The sequence below is a fragment of the Lampris incognitus genome, chromosome 20 (genome assembly GCF_029633865.1).
Source record: "Lampris incognitus isolate fLamInc1 chromosome 20, fLamInc1.hap2, whole genome shotgun sequence".
Taxonomy (NCBI): Eukaryota; Metazoa; Chordata; class Actinopteri; order Lampriformes; family Lampridae; genus Lampris; species Lampris incognitus.
In genome coordinates, this window is record NC_079230.1 from 29,349,673 (window position 1) to 29,365,158 (window position 15,486).

The window sequence follows — 15,486 nt, forward strand, 5'->3', positions numbered from 1 at the left end:
TTTTCATCAAATAAACCAATGGTAATTTCCAAGGTCACGCAAGGAACCTCTGAAAACTGAGCGATTTGGTTGATTAACAATTTATAAAACCTCTAAAGAAAATTGACATGCAAGTATACCTCAACACAGAGTTGAATGTTCAGTATCAGCTGAGAACACTGCTCTCAACACAACTAGGTTCAATAGCAACCTTCCTATGCTAACCTCATAAATCTGTCCTAAAGTACTCCTGGTCAGTTTTGAGCTCCAGCTCCTCCTCCAGCATACTGCTGACTGCTGAGGAGACCACTGCAGCTGTTAACTCCAGCCTTGCTATCTTTACAACTTCTGTGGGTGCAACCCTTGCCGTACCTACGATTAAGGGGGCAATGCACTTTATCTTCACTCAGCACTCAGATATATGAGCACTGACTATACCCACAGCTACTCGCATCCGAAAAGTGGTGCAATTCCATTTTCCAGACCTTCCCCAGGTTTTCAGGGGCAACGCATTTGGAGTCTGGAGTTTTTGCAGATTATCTAGACCAGTGGTTCTCAACCTTTTTGGGGTCCTGGACCCCCTGCGTATTTTTGATCTACCCTGAGGACCCCTCCACCTGATCTTGGGGGAGGGGGTTGCAATTTGATAGAAACAGTAGAAACTGCATTTTAAATTGCATTATAGCATTTATTCACTCTTTGGGGCAAAAGTAAGAGCTTTCAGTTGTAACTTAGATATAGTTAACAAAACAGAATTCTTATGCAGTAACTTTCAGATATATGTAACAAAACAGAATATGTATTCAGTAACTTTCAGATATATGTAACAAAACAGAATTCTTATGCAGCAACTTTCAGATATATGTAACAACACAGAATATGTATTCAGTAACTTTCAGATATATGTAACAACAGAATATGTATTCAGTAACTTTCAGATATATGTAACAAAACAGAATTCTTATGCAGTAACTTTCAGATATATGTAACAACACAGAATATGTATTCAGTAACTTTCAGATATATGTAACAACAGAATATGTATTCAGTAACTTTCAGATATATGTAACAACAGAATATGTATTCAGTAACTTTCAGATATATGTAACAAAACAGAATATGTATTCAGTAACTTTCAGATATATGTAACAAAACAGAATATGTATTCAGTAACTTTCAGATATATGTAACAACACAGAATATGTATTCAGTAACTTTCAGATATATGTAACTAAACAGAATATGTATTCAGTAACTTTCAGATATATGTAACTAAACAGAATTCTTATGCAGTAACTTTTAACAATGCAAACGGGAGCGAGATCTCTTATTAAAATACAATAAATTACACTTGTGAAACAGATGTAATTAGAGAAAAAAGTCCTGTTACCCTTTATAGTTTAGGTAGATAAAGGTCTCAGTCACATTTGAGTAAAATAATCCTATTTCTATAAATGTCATAGGATATTTTTTTAAAGATATTTTATTTTCACGGACCCCTTGCAATTACACCACGGACCACTAGGGGTCCGCGGACCCCCGGTTGAGAAACACTGCTCTAGATCATTCAGCCAGCTCTTCCACCGTGGCTTTAATGCACTGCACAGCGGTTCATCCCATCCAATGCTGTCTAGTATCAGCACGCACCACACTGAACATGGACCAGAGAAAGCAAAGGAGAGAGCTGTCCGAGGAGATCCGGAAGAAAATAACAGACGAGCATGGTAAAGGTAAAGGCTACGAGGCCATCTCCGAGCAGCGTGACGTTCCTGGGAAAACGGTTGCCATCATTATTAAGCAGTTTATGGTCCGTGGAACGGTAGCCATCACTCTCGAGCATGGCTGCAAGGGGAAAATCCACCCCAGATTGAACAGAAGGATAGTGTGAATGGTAGAAACAGAACCGAGGACAACTGCCAGAGATACAAGCTGAGCTCCAAGGGGACGTTTCTGATCACACCGTCTGTCGCTTTTCGAGCGAAAGTGGGCCCCACACGGAAGAAAACCCGGAGGACTCCGCTAAGACGCATATTGACAAGCCACAATCCTGCTGGGAGAGTCACGGGTGAAAAAAATGAAGCTTTCAAAGAAAAGAGCAGCGCACCTACAGGGAGACATGGAGGAGGCTCGGTTATGTTTTGGGGCTGCTTTGCTGCTCCTGGCACAGGGCGCCTTGAACCTGCGCAGGGCCACAATGACGCCTCAAAACTTATCAAGGCCTTCTGGCGCGAAACATAGTGCCCAGTGTCAGAAAGCTCTCTCTCAGATGCAGGTCATGGGTCCTCCAACAGGACAATGACCCCGAAACACGCAGCTAAAAGCACCCAAGGATGGAAAAGCACAACACGTTGGACTATTCTGAAGCGGCCTTCTGTTCTGAATCCTGTTGGACATGTGTGGAAGGAGCTGAAACTTGCAGTCTGGATAAGGCACCCATCAGACCCTGCAGCACTTTGCTCAGGAGGAGTGGGCCGCAATGCCTGTTGACAGATGCAGAAGTCTCACTGACAGATACAGGAAACAGCTGATGGCAGTGGTTGCCTCTCAAGGTTTTGCAATGACGTATTAGATTTAACGGCCCCATCATTTTGTCCATGTCACTTTCTTTTGTTTTATTATTTACAACATATGTTGAGTAAAAAAAAAAAACCAAAAGCAGGGTCAAGATTTATATGAACTACGGAATAAGCAACGGTGGATGCCAGTTTCTTCTCTTTTTTTCTGAGTTTTCCCCCTTTTTCTCCCCAACTGTATCCGGCCGATTACCCCACTCTTCCGAGCCGTCCTGTTCGCTGCTGCCAATCCGGCGAGGGCTGCAGACTACCACGTGCCTCCCTCCTCCCATACCTGCTGAGTCGCCAGCCGCTTCTTTTCATCTGACAGTGAGGAGTTTCGCCAGGGGGACGTAGCGCGTGGGAGGATCACGCTACTCCCCCCACCCCACCCGCAACTGACAAGAGGAGGCGCTAGTGCAGCGACCAGGACACTTACCCAGATCCGGCTTCCCACCTGCAAACACGGCCAATTGTGTCTGTAGGGATGCCTGACCAAGCCGGAGGTGACATGGGGATTCTGGTAGGCACCTGAATAATACCGCCGTGCCACCCAGACACCCCCCTCTTTCGCCAGTTTCAGGGTATTTCCAGGGAAATTGTGCATCCTTTGTTTTTGTCGAGGGGTGCCAACAAGTGTGTCCGGGCTGTTTTAGAGTGTCTTCGTAGACTGAGCGGTGGTCTGTGTCCTTCCACAGCTTCCTTGCTGTGTTCTGACACACCGGAGGCCTGCAAGGACGCGTGACAGAAGAGCTTCTAGTTTTGCGTCGTTTCAACGATCTGTAAGGGCGCAGACGGATTTGAGCTCGTCTGTATTAAACGCTGGTGCAGCAGACCTCCTGAATGTGAGGGGGGGTGACACTGGGAAATGATTATGTCTGTTGGAGGGGTGCATCAGTGTGTGTTGTTACGAACAGGCCGTCTTGCTTACTCAGGGTAGGGATGCAGTACATCCAGCGGTTGAGCCGTTGTAATGCAGTCTTCCTCAATATGACTCACGAGGAAGACCCAGAGGAGAACTACACACACACACACTTTGACATCACACAGAGGACCAGAGACACCAAAAACCTTTTGAAAAAAGCAATCTGGGGGGGCGTCCGGGTGGCGTGGCGGTCTATTCCGTTGCCTACCAACACGGGGATCTCCGGTTCAAATCCCCCATGTTACCTCCCTACAGACACAAGACTGCGGGTGGGAAGCCGGATGCGGGTGTGTGTCCTGGTCCCTGCACCAGCGCCTCCTCTGGCCGGTCGGGGCGCCTGTCGGGGGGGGGGTAGCGTGATCCTCCCACGCGCTGCGTCCCCCTGGTGAAACTCCTCACCGTCAGGTGAAAAGAAGCGGCTGGTGACTCCACGTGTACGGGAGGAGGCACGTGGTAGTCTGCAGCCCTCCCCCCCGGATCAGCAGAGGGGGGCGGGGCAGCGACCGGATTGGGTAATTGGCCAGGGAGAAAAGGGGTAACCCGCTGACAGTTGAGCGAGCGATGTCCGCTGAGGTCTCCGCACTGACAACGCCGAAAATGAACGCGGAGCGCGTGCACACCCCGTGTGTGACGTCAGTACGTAACGCACGACGTGCGCATTTAATCCCGTTTGTAGCCGCGTCGCCCTGTCTGCGCTGCACATTAGCAGCTGTGTGTTAAGTCGCCTAACCGACCAATGTTTCCTTCCCTCATCCCCGACTGCTTCAGATGATGGTCAATAGGACTACTGAGGTACACGCACACACACACACTCCTTTACCCGCCAACCAGCTCCACCGTCCTGTCACATCTCCCTCTCTTTCTTTCCGGTCCATCCCACCCCACCCCACCCCACCCCCCCACTTTGGGTGGCTAGAGTGATAGCCACAGCACTGCATGCTGCACACGGGGACACGACTTATGAGTTTCCTTCATCTCACACTTCCAAGTTTCCGTTTTTTTTTGTTGTCATTTTTCATTTTTTTTAATTAGTGCAGCCAACGTGCACGGCTGACTGGAATGGCCTGCTACCCACCGCAGTGTCGACTGTGCACACACACACACAAGTTGTCCACCATCTTGTGTGGCTTTTGGTTTCTACAATCTGTGTCTCTGTGAATGTCCATCTTCTCTTCCCGTCTCGACTGGTTTGGTTTTTGTTTGTTTACAGCAGTTGGTCATCATCACCAGCACCGGACATGTCTGTTTTATGTGACGTCATTGACAACGCATGGCTTCAGGGCATCCACTTATATTCTGTACAGCTTTAATGAGACGTATATTAATTTCTCTGCTTAATTTATTTTATTGTTAATTTGTTGCATACTTAATTGATTATTAATTTATTTAGGGTGGCGCGGGCGCCTCACAGCAAGAACGTCCCGGGTTCGAGCCCCGGGGTAGTCCAACCTTTGGGGGTCATCCCGGGTCGTCCTCTGTGTGGAGTTTGCATGTTCTCCCCGTGTCTGGGTGGGTTTCCTCCCACAGTCCAAACACATGTAGGTCAGGTGGATCGGCCACACTAAATTGTCCCTAGTTGTGTGTGTGTGTGTGTGTGTGTGTGTGTGTGTGTGTGTGTGTGTGTGTGTGTGTGGGCCCTGTGATGGCCTGGCGGCCTGTCCAGGGTGTCTCCCCGCCTGCCGCCCAATGACTGCTGGGATTGGCTCCAGCACCCCCGCGACCCTGAGAGCAGGATAAGCGGTTTGGGTAATGGCTGGATGGGCTAAATTATTTAATTATTACTTAATTTCGTTGTGCAGCTGTGCAACGACAAATAAAGGCCTTCCTTCACTGATCCTTTATTTAAGTGACCAATAGTCCTGATTAAAGAAGGCCGTCAGATAGATACATTGTGTGCTGGTGCATCATTGTAGCAGCTGTGCATACCGTCTCAGTCTGTGATGTAATTTGTCCGGTCACACTGTGTTGCATGCTTTTCTGCAGATGCACAGAGTTCAATCAAACACCGTAAATCAGCTGTAACTGTGCAGGCTCGCCTCTGATCCGGTGCCTGGAAAGCATGCTTTTCATACAGACGATGCAAATACTGCAAACACTCATGTGTGCTTTGTATATTCCTCCGGTGACGCCGAGAGCTCGTCACAAGTGTGACCCGCTTGGCAGATGAAGTGCCGTTTAGTGTGGCGGCCTGCGACGCGTGGCAGCATGCCGCCTTACTGTGCATCGTGCTGAGCTTCTGACTGTGTAAAGTTTTGAACCATCACGTTCAGTCACTGTTTTCTTCACACTTGTAAACAATGTTTTCACATTAAATCGGACCGTGACTTGCAGAATGGCAAGGTAAGGCAAGCATTTCCAAAATCACTTCAAACCCGCTCCGCAACCTCTGATTTCCTTAACATTTCTCGTTCCTAACAGTTAAGAGATAACATGACGTACAGTTCACATAGTGCACTTTTGTGTTGATCCAAAATATGCAGTCCTGTTCTTACTGTGACCTCCTCATTTGGTGTCGTTTCTGTTGCATTTTCTTTGTCCTGTATATGGACGAGTGACTGATGTCCGTTTTCTGTCAGCCTTGATTCCAGTCTGTGTGTACTGTACGTCACTCATTTTGCTTTTTTTGCCTTGGTTTCTATCGTTTTGGAGAGGTTTCCTTTGTCGGAGAAAGTCTTTCTCTTTTTTCTGTTCCTCTATGGTTGTTAACCTGCATGCTAGTGGTGTATTCGGTGTACTGAGGGTGTGTATTCTTAACATTAAGTTCAGAATTTTCCAGTTGACTCTTTTCTTTTCAGCTGTTTGTTTTGTCAAAGTGATTTTTTTTTCCTTTGCGTTTTACTTTGTCGTCCTGTGATGCTTGATGCAGCTAGTGCATGCTGGGATACTGCTGGGATACTGCTGGGATACTGCTGGGATAGTGCTGGGATACTGCTGGGATAGTGCTGGGATAGTGCTTGGATAGAGGTGGACAAGGCGAAGGGACAGGGGTCACACTTGAAGAATATGAGGAATGGTTTATATCCGCTATCTGACCTCTCTCTCTCTCTCTCTCTCTCTCTCTCTCTCTCTCTCTCTCTCTCTCTCTCTCTCTCTCTCTCTCTCTCTCTCTCTCTCTCTCTCTCTCTCTCTCCATCCCTCACTGCCCTCCCTCTCTCTCTGTCTCTGTCGCCCCATCCCTCACTTCCCTCTCCATCCCTCACTTCTCTCTCTCTCTCTCTCCATCCCTCACATCCCTCCCTCTCTCTCTCCATTCCCTCGCCTCCCTCCCACTCTCTCTTTCTCTCTCCCTCCATCCCTAACTTCCCTCTCCATCCCTCACTGCCCTCTCTCTCTCTCTCCATCCCTCACTTCTCTCTCTCTCTCTCTCCATCCCTCACTGCCCTCTCTCTCTCTCTCTCCATCCCTCACTGCCCTCCCTCTCTCTCTGTCTCTGTCGCCCCATCCCTCACTTCCCTCTCCATCCCTCACATCCCTCCCTCTCTCTCTCCATTCCCTCACTTCCCTCCCACTCTCTCTTTCTCTCTCCCTCCATCCCTCTCCATCCCTCATTTCCCTCTCTCTCTCTCTCTGTCTCTCCATCCCTCACTTCTCTCCATCTCTCACCTCTCTCTCTCTGTCTCTCCATCCCTCACTTCTCTCCATCTCTCACCTCTCTCTCCCTTTCTGCATCCCTCACTTCTTTCTCCTTCCCTCTCTCTCTCTCTTGCTCTCCTCTCTTTCTCCATCCCTCACTCACTCCCCTCTCCATCTCTCACCTCTCTCTCTCTCTATCTTTCCTCTTTCCTGTGTTACAGAGTGGATTCACGCCTCTACATATCGCTGCACACTATGGCAACGTAAATGTGGCCACACTGCTACTGAACCGTGGGGCGGCGGTGGATTTCACAGCAAGGGTAAAGCACCCCACACACACATGCACAATACACTATAACACACTCACACACATGCACAATACACTATAACACACTCACACACATGCACAATACACTATAACACACACACATGCACAATACACTATAACACACTCACACACATGCACAATACACTGTAACACACACACACATGCACAATACACTATAACACACACAAATGCACAATACACTATAACACACACACACATGCACAATACACTATAACACACACACATGCACAATACACTATAACACACACATGCACAATACACTATAACACGCACACATATGCACAATACACTATAACATGCACACATATGCACAATACACTATAACACGCACACATGCACAATACACTATAACATGCACACACATGCACAATACACTATAACACGCACGCACATCCACAATACACTATAACACGCACACATATGCACAATACACTATAACACGCACACACACACATGCACAATACACTATAACATGCACACATATGCACAATACACTATAACACGCACACACATGCACAATACACTATAACACACACACATGCACAATACACTATAACATGCACACATATGCACAATACACTATAACACGCACACACATGCACAATACACTATAACACACACACATGCACAATACACTATAACACGCACACACATGCACAATACACTATAACACGCACACGCATGTACAATACACTATAACACAGTCTGTGCCCCTCCTCTCTGCAACCTCCTCCATGTTTGTGGGCCCTGCCATGCCACCTAGAGATTCACAACCCCCTCACACGTAACAACTGAGCCTCTTGTCGACCTGGTGTTTGAGGCTCGACTCTAAGGCGAGACAAACAAGTTTTACAGGTGGTTCTGGAAGGCCGGACTGCAAACACAAAAGAAAAAAAAACAGTCAGTAACTTCGTTCGAAACCCTGTTGTTCATGAACAGAAGGTAAACAAGTCAAAGGACGTATTCAGTTTCAGACTTGTGCAACCTTTTCAAAAGTAAATTTCGCATCCTCCATCGATTTCAGCCAAGATGTGGGGGGACATGGGAGATGTCAGCGATACATATAAGCGTCCATCTGGCATACTGTAGTATTTAAACACAAAACAAACTTAACAAGTTTTCATGAAATGATCTGTTACACCAAGATAATATTTATTCATGTAGACTAAGTTTAAATCACTGCGTTTTGGTTCCCCGTGCAGAATGGCATCACGCCCCTTCATGTGGCCTCCAAGCGCGGCAACACGAACATGGTGTGCCTGTTACTGGACCGCGGCTCTCAGATCGATGCTAAAACGAGGGTAAGGACTGTGTGTGTGTGTGTGTGTGTGTGTGTGTGTGTGTGTGTGTGTGTGTGTGTGTGTGTGTGTGTGTGTGTGTGTGTGTGTGTGTGCACACCTGTGTTTGTGTACCTAATTCTGAAGTGTGCTATTTACCATGGGATAGTGGCTGGTTCAGCGTATACAGTAATCCTGTCCTTCCTAGATGAGTGTATTATCCTGCAGTGTTTTTAAACATGTTGACTGCTCATCATTTTTTTTAAGTGTAATGTGCTGTTGGGATGATAAGGCATTGTTCCCTCTCAAGCCTGCAGTAAACCTTATATTCATTATATGATTAATTACATTCATATATTTATACACACACACACACACACACACACACATATATATATATATATATTCATTATATATGCATTATATATTGGCACGGTGGCGCAGTGGTTAGCACCGTCACCTCACAGCAAGAAGGTCCTGGGTTCGAAGGTCCTGGGTTGTCCAACCTTGGGGGTCGTCCTCTGTGTGGAGTTCGCATGTTCTCCCCGTGTCTGCGGTGGGTTTTCTCCGGGTGCTCCGGTTTCCCCCACCATCAAAAAAAGACATGCATGTTAGGGTTAACACTCCTGTCTGTGTCCCTGACCGAGGCATGGCGAGACGAACTGGAGTTGGTCCCCGGGTGGTGCACGGCGGCTGCCCACTGCTCCATGCTGCACAGCTAGGATGAATTAAATGCAGGGAGGAATTTCCCCACGGGGATCAATAAAGTATCTCAAAATCAAAAAAAAAATATTTAGCCCATGTGCAGTCCCTTATTATGATCAACACTCCATCATCAGGCCCAAATATCAGCTGGTTGCTATGTTCCCTTCAACCTGTGGGACGACAGGTTACTTACAAGGTTGACGTCACCATCCTGCCAAAATATGCTGAGCTCTAAGCGCTTATGGTCAGTAGTGTTTGTGTGCGAACTGGAGCAGGTCATACTGGGACAGCGGTGTTATTAGCTCCGTTTAATGCTCGTCAGCCACCATTAAAACACAATCCAGCTAATGATTGCAGCGGCGCCGCTGAAGAAATTAAAGCAGCATGGTGCTCTAGACCCGGCTCGGTCAGGGCAGATCAGGTTCAGTTCTGCTGTAGCTCTGCCGTGGCTTGCACGGCTCTGTAATCAGCAAAACATCAGCATCTGTCTGGCAGATTTGATAGTGAGAATCTTGTAAGCCCTGTTACATGCTGACTCTGGGCAGCAACCACAATAACCCAACCTCATGTCGACAACCACAGCCCACATGCACACTGCTCCCTGTGCATACATGCATGGGTGCATATACATGCATGAATAGGTGCGTGCATGCGTACGTGCATGCATGCACACCACATGTGCATGCATGCATGTGTGTGTGTGTGCCTGCCGTCATGACATAGTGTTATACAACCTTTTCCAGTAGTTAGATTTGTGTGTGTGTGTGTGTGTGTGGGGTTTGTGTATATCTACTTGTATGTGTCTGCCATTACTGTAACTTCAAATTAAACTAACGAGAGATTAAACCAGCTGTGACTATAAACGATCACTTTAAAATGCCATGACTAAGGACCGAGGAAGACCACTTTGGCCTCCACTCCATCTCCATTCACATCTAAGTGGTAGCAGCCTGGTCCACGCCGCTGCCCTGCTGCCCTGACGTCCACCCAGACAGCACCACTGCTGCGGCAATGCTGTTCTTCTTTTTTATAACCCAAGTTTTATACAGAAATCAGCACATTTGATGATACAAATTCATATTTTTTTCTTTTAAAAAAATATCCATCATCCCCCCCCCCCCTTAGCCCCCAGCCCCGTCTTTCTACACTGGCCATTAATAATGAATATTTCATTTCATTATGAATTTAATTCATATTTAGTTTAGAAACATGTAGCCTCCGCTGTCTCCTAACATGCAATTGCTAAAAATGGTTAAAAAAATATTTATGTTTTTGGGGTGTCCGGGTGGCTTGGCGGTCTATTCCATTGCCTACAAGCATGGGGATCGGCGGTTCGAATCCCCGTGTTACCTCCGGCTTGGTCGGGGGGGAGGGGGAACTGGGGGGAATAGCGTGATCCTCCCCTGCGCTACGTCCCCCTGGTGAAACTCCTCACTGTCAGGTGAAAAGAAGCGGCTGGCGACTCCACATGTATGGGAGGAGGCATGTGGTAGTCTACAGCCCTCCCCGGATCGGCAGAGGGGGTGGAGCAGAGACCGGGACGGCTCGGAAGAGTGGCGTAATTGGCCAAGTATAACTGGGGGAGAAAAAAGGGAACCACCCCCCCAAAAGACGTAGACATTGAAACTGCAGTGAAAGGTGTCCGTTATGTGAATTGGTTTTGTGACGTCAGTATGATTATCAACAGATCATCTTCACTGTCTATTTTTGCTGAGAGAATAGGCTTGATGCCAAAACTCTAGATCAGTGTTTCTCAACCCAGTCCTCGAGGACCCCCTATCCTGCATATTTTCTTTGCAACCCTGAATAGGTGCCTGTTTGTAGTTATTCAACCAATCAGCAATGCATTTTGTCAGACGTTGCACACCTTGCATAATTAAGTGCTGCGAGATGATTGGTCGAGTAAGGGCTACCTATGCAGGGTTACAATGAAAATCTGCAGGATAGGGGGTTTCCTTGAGGACTGGGTTGAGAAACTGCTCTAGATGACACGTGTGGGCTGTGTGGCTGCTCTAACCTGTCAACATGAGGTTCCACGGCACACACGCTCGATGCTCAGGTAGGCGGTGTGGCCTGGGCCTAGTCATGCCTCGAGCAGGAACACCTTCTTATCTAGCCAGCGGACAGGCAACGCTCCAGGACCTGCCGAGGGAGCAAATATCTTAAGCCGAAGTCAGGTGAAAGGGCATAAACAACTGCCGGATGAAGATGATACTGTCTGTACTGACCTTGGGTCATGACTGTAATCGTGCATCTGTCCCTGCACGACGGAGCTCACTTTTTTGTGCCAGTGGTTAGCATAAAGGTCTGCATGTAAGTGCGTCAATGCATGCGGGTGGGTTTGCTTGTGTAATAGCAGTGCCCTTGTCTGTTTGCTGTCCAGGACGGCCTCACCCCACTCCACTGTGCCGCACGGAGTGGACACGACTTCGCCGTCGAGCTGCTGCTGGAGAAAGACGCGCCCATGCTGGCTAGGACCAAGGTGTTTGCCTCCTTCGGCCTCCCCTTTTGGGGCTCTGTCTCACACACACACACCCTTTCTTTTAACATGGAACCCCCCCCCCCCACACACACACATACTAAACACTACAACACATTCACGTCAAACATGGTTTAGTTTTGAGCATGCACACTTAGGGCTGCGGCGTCTCGGCGTCGAACAATATTTTTTTCCCGCTAACTGATCAGCCGCCCTCTGCCCTTCCAGAACGGCCTGTCCCCTCTTCACATGGCTGCCCAGGGGGACCATGTGGAGTGTGTCAAACACCTGCTGCAGCACAAGGCGCCTGTTGATGATGTCACGCTGGACTACCTGACAGCTCTGCATGTGGCCGCTCACTGTGGTCACTACCGAGTCACAAAGCTGCTGCTGGACAAGAGGGCCAACCCCAACGCCAGAGCACTGGTATGATGAAATGTTCATTATTCATTACCAAATATTAGGAAAAATAACAAGTATGCAGTAACTTTTGTTTAGCTGGAAAATCTGACTGAAATCAAGAGCACGTGGTGGGATGGCTCAGTGTTTCAAATGCTTGAATTTACGCAACCAACCAGCACTTAATTATGTCAGATTTGGCACACCTGGATTAATGAAGTGGCACGGTGGCGCAGTGGTTTGCACGGTCGCCTCACAGCAGGACGGTTCTGGGTTCGAGCCCCGGGGTAGTACAACCTCGGGGGGTCGTCCCGGGTCGTCCTCGGTGTGGAGTTTGCATGTTCTCCCCGTGTCTGCGTGGGTTTCCTCCGGGTGCTCCGGTTTCCTCCCACAGTCCAAAGACATGTAGGTCAGGTGACTCGGCCGTACTAAATTGCCCCTTGGTGTGTGTCGGCCCTGTGTGATGGCCGGACGGCCTGTCCACGGTGTCTCCCTGCCTGCTGCCCAATGACTGCTGGGATAGGCTCCAGCATCCCCGCGACCCTGAGAGCAGGATAAGCGGTTTGGATAATGGATGGATGGGTGGATGGATTAATGAAGTACTATAATATGATTGGTTGTGTAAGTACAAGTACGACTATATATGCAAGTTACAGTGAAAAGCTGCAGGGCGTTAGGGCCTTGAGGACCGAACACCTGGATAGATGATTATAAATTTTTGACGGACAGGGGAGAGGAGTGTCTTATTTTTCTGTGTAATTTATCAACACACCCAGCAAGAGCACCTTCCCAGGTCAGCGTTGCTCTTACAGGATTAGTCAGCACTTCATCAACAAAAGGTTTCTACTTTCGGAGCTGCGAGTACTCATCCATCACCCAGCCGTTTCAAGGCTCCCATGCGCATGGTCCCATTGTCTTTCGTGTGAACAAGCTCCTCATCTTTCACCCTCTGAAACACACACAATATACAGCGTCAGGTGTTTATTTGCTCGCGTCGTTTTTATCGACCCTGCTGCTCGGTGTCCAGAAATAAGCCATTACAAGATGTTATTTAAGATGTAATTTAGAAAGGCGAGAATGACAAGAGAAGGCTGTCGAGGATGAACTGCACAGGTTAACCCAATCTAGAAAAGCTATGCTAGGTCATCTAGCCAACGAAGTGAGTCAGCTTGAGCGGCTACTGGAAGACGATGCCAACGTAAACACGGTTAAACAGAAATTAGGTTTGGATTACCAGGATTCGCCTTGAGAATGATATAAGCCAAGTGATGGCGTGAAACAATGACTGCATGATGATGAGTTCAGCAGAGATCAGAGTTTATGGTACGAACCTCGATGAAGTCACATTTGAGGATTTATGCAACAGGTGGAAACATGGATTATGGTGGCTGAGGAGCGAACAGAGCTAGCGAGACACTGTGATGCAGAGGTGAAGCCTACACATAGTGTGTCCATGGCGTCCTTTTCTCTGAGTTGTATGAGTAGAAGGCGTGGGTCAGGCATCGGAAGCAAAGTGTCCTCCAGTGGTTCTTCAGCGCACCTCAGGTGGAGAGAGCTGAGGTGGAGAGAGCTGCATTGTCTGCAAAGCTGAGGTGGAGAGAGCTGGTGGAGAGAACTGCATTGTCTGCAAAGCTGAGGTGGAGAGAGCTGAGGTGGAGAGAGCTGCATTGTCTGCAAAGCTGAGGTGGAGAGAGCTGCATTGTCTGCAAAGCTGAGGTGGAGAGAGCTGAGGTGGAGAGAGCTGCATTGTCTGCAAAGCTGAGGTGGAGAGAGCTGCATTGTCTGCAAAGCTGAGGTGGAGAGAGCTGAGGTGGAGAGAGCTGCATTGTCTGCAAAGCTGAGGTGGAGAGAGCTGAGGTGGAGAGAGCCGCGTTGTCTGCAAAGCTGAGGTGGAGAGAGCTGAGGTGGAGAGAGCCGCATTGTCTGCAAAGCTGAGGTGGAGAGAGCTGAGGTGGAGAGAGCTGCATTGTCTGCAAAGCTGAGGTGGAGAGAGCTGAGGTGGAGGGAGCTGAGGTGGAGAGAGCTGCATTGTCTGCAAAGCTGAGGTGGAGAGAGCTGCATTGTCTGCAAAGCTGAGGTGGAGAGAGCTGAGGTGGAGAGAGCTGGATTGTCTGCAAAGCTGAGGTGGAGAGAGCTGAGGTGGAGAGAGCTGCATTGTCTGCAAAGCTGAGGTGGAGAGAGCTGCATTGTCTGCAAAGCTGAGGTGGAGAGAGCTGCATTGTCTGCAAAGCTAAGGTGGAGAGAGCTGCATTGTCTGCAGAGGCTGCTGCTCTCAAACAAACAACATCAGGAATGTCAGCAAGCTCGGTGGTGTTTACAAGTAGTCCCCGTGTGATGGTAGTGTATTTTTCATAGATTCGCTTATCTCACAAGCTGTTGGTGATGGTAAGAAAGGCAGGGGGGGATTTAGCAGTTTCTAGTTTGCTCAGCTTTCTTGTTAGTTCTTCGCCCATTTAATGTAAACCTCGTAAGAAAACGAAACCTACGTGTTGTAAACGTCTGATAATTTGGTGTTTGTTCTTGTACAGAGTGTAATGCTTTTTAAAAATGCCCAAACTTAACGTGAGACTTTTAAGATCGTTGTTTACAGTGTATCTTTACTTTCAGTAACGCCTGCCAACATCATCATCTTCAGTCTCAGCTAATTCAAATGACTTTTCAAAATGTTCAGTCAAATATTGCAATTTAGCTAGTGTTTTGCAAAAATTTTGAGATGCATTTTTTTACACTGTACAGTACCTTGCTAAGAATACATTCACCTATTAATCACATAACAAAAAAAGATTTAGGACAGAGTACTAAACACGTTCATGTTGTCACGCTAGTTTAAATGTCTGGAGTGTATGGGCCGGCTGTACTGTGTTGTTACCACCATGCATATTGAGCTTAGCTGTGTACGTAGCTGAAACAGTTACTGTCTCGTCATACAGTATTTGTGATCCCATACAGAATGGTTTTACACCGCTGCACATCGCCTGCAAGAAAAACAGAGTGAAGGTGATGGAGCTGCTGGTCAAATACGGAGCTTCAATCCAGGCCATCACAGAGGTAGTCCATCTTCCATACACCTTGGTTAAATAAAAACCGTTACCTTCTGTTTATTGGCACTTGATGTAACCCGCGTATAGTAACACGTGGATGAGGCGTACAGCATCACGACAACTGATAATGTAATAAAAAATGCACTTGAGGCCATTGAAAATGCAATAAAACCTGATAATGTCATAACTTCCTGATAACGTAATAAA

At 47.7% G+C, this 15,486-nt stretch overlaps 1 protein-coding gene across 1 annotated transcript in view; it reads left to right on the top strand.

Annotated features, from left to right (window-relative positions):
• Positions 1–15,486, top strand: part of ank2b (ankyrin 2b, neuronal) — a 117,325-nt gene that overhangs the window by 43,537 nt on the left and 58,302 nt on the right. Inside the window, exons 7-12 of the mRNA XM_056300764.1 lie at positions 4,225–4,248; positions 7,251–7,349; positions 8,581–8,679; positions 11,744–11,842; positions 12,068–12,265; positions 15,188–15,286. Coding sequence (XP_056156739.1) covers positions 4,225–4,248; positions 7,251–7,349; positions 8,581–8,679; positions 11,744–11,842; positions 12,068–12,265; positions 15,188–15,286 — 618 coding nt within the window. The remainder of the gene's footprint in view (positions 1–4,224; positions 4,249–7,250; positions 7,350–8,580; positions 8,680–11,743; positions 11,843–12,067; positions 12,266–15,187; positions 15,287–15,486) is intronic.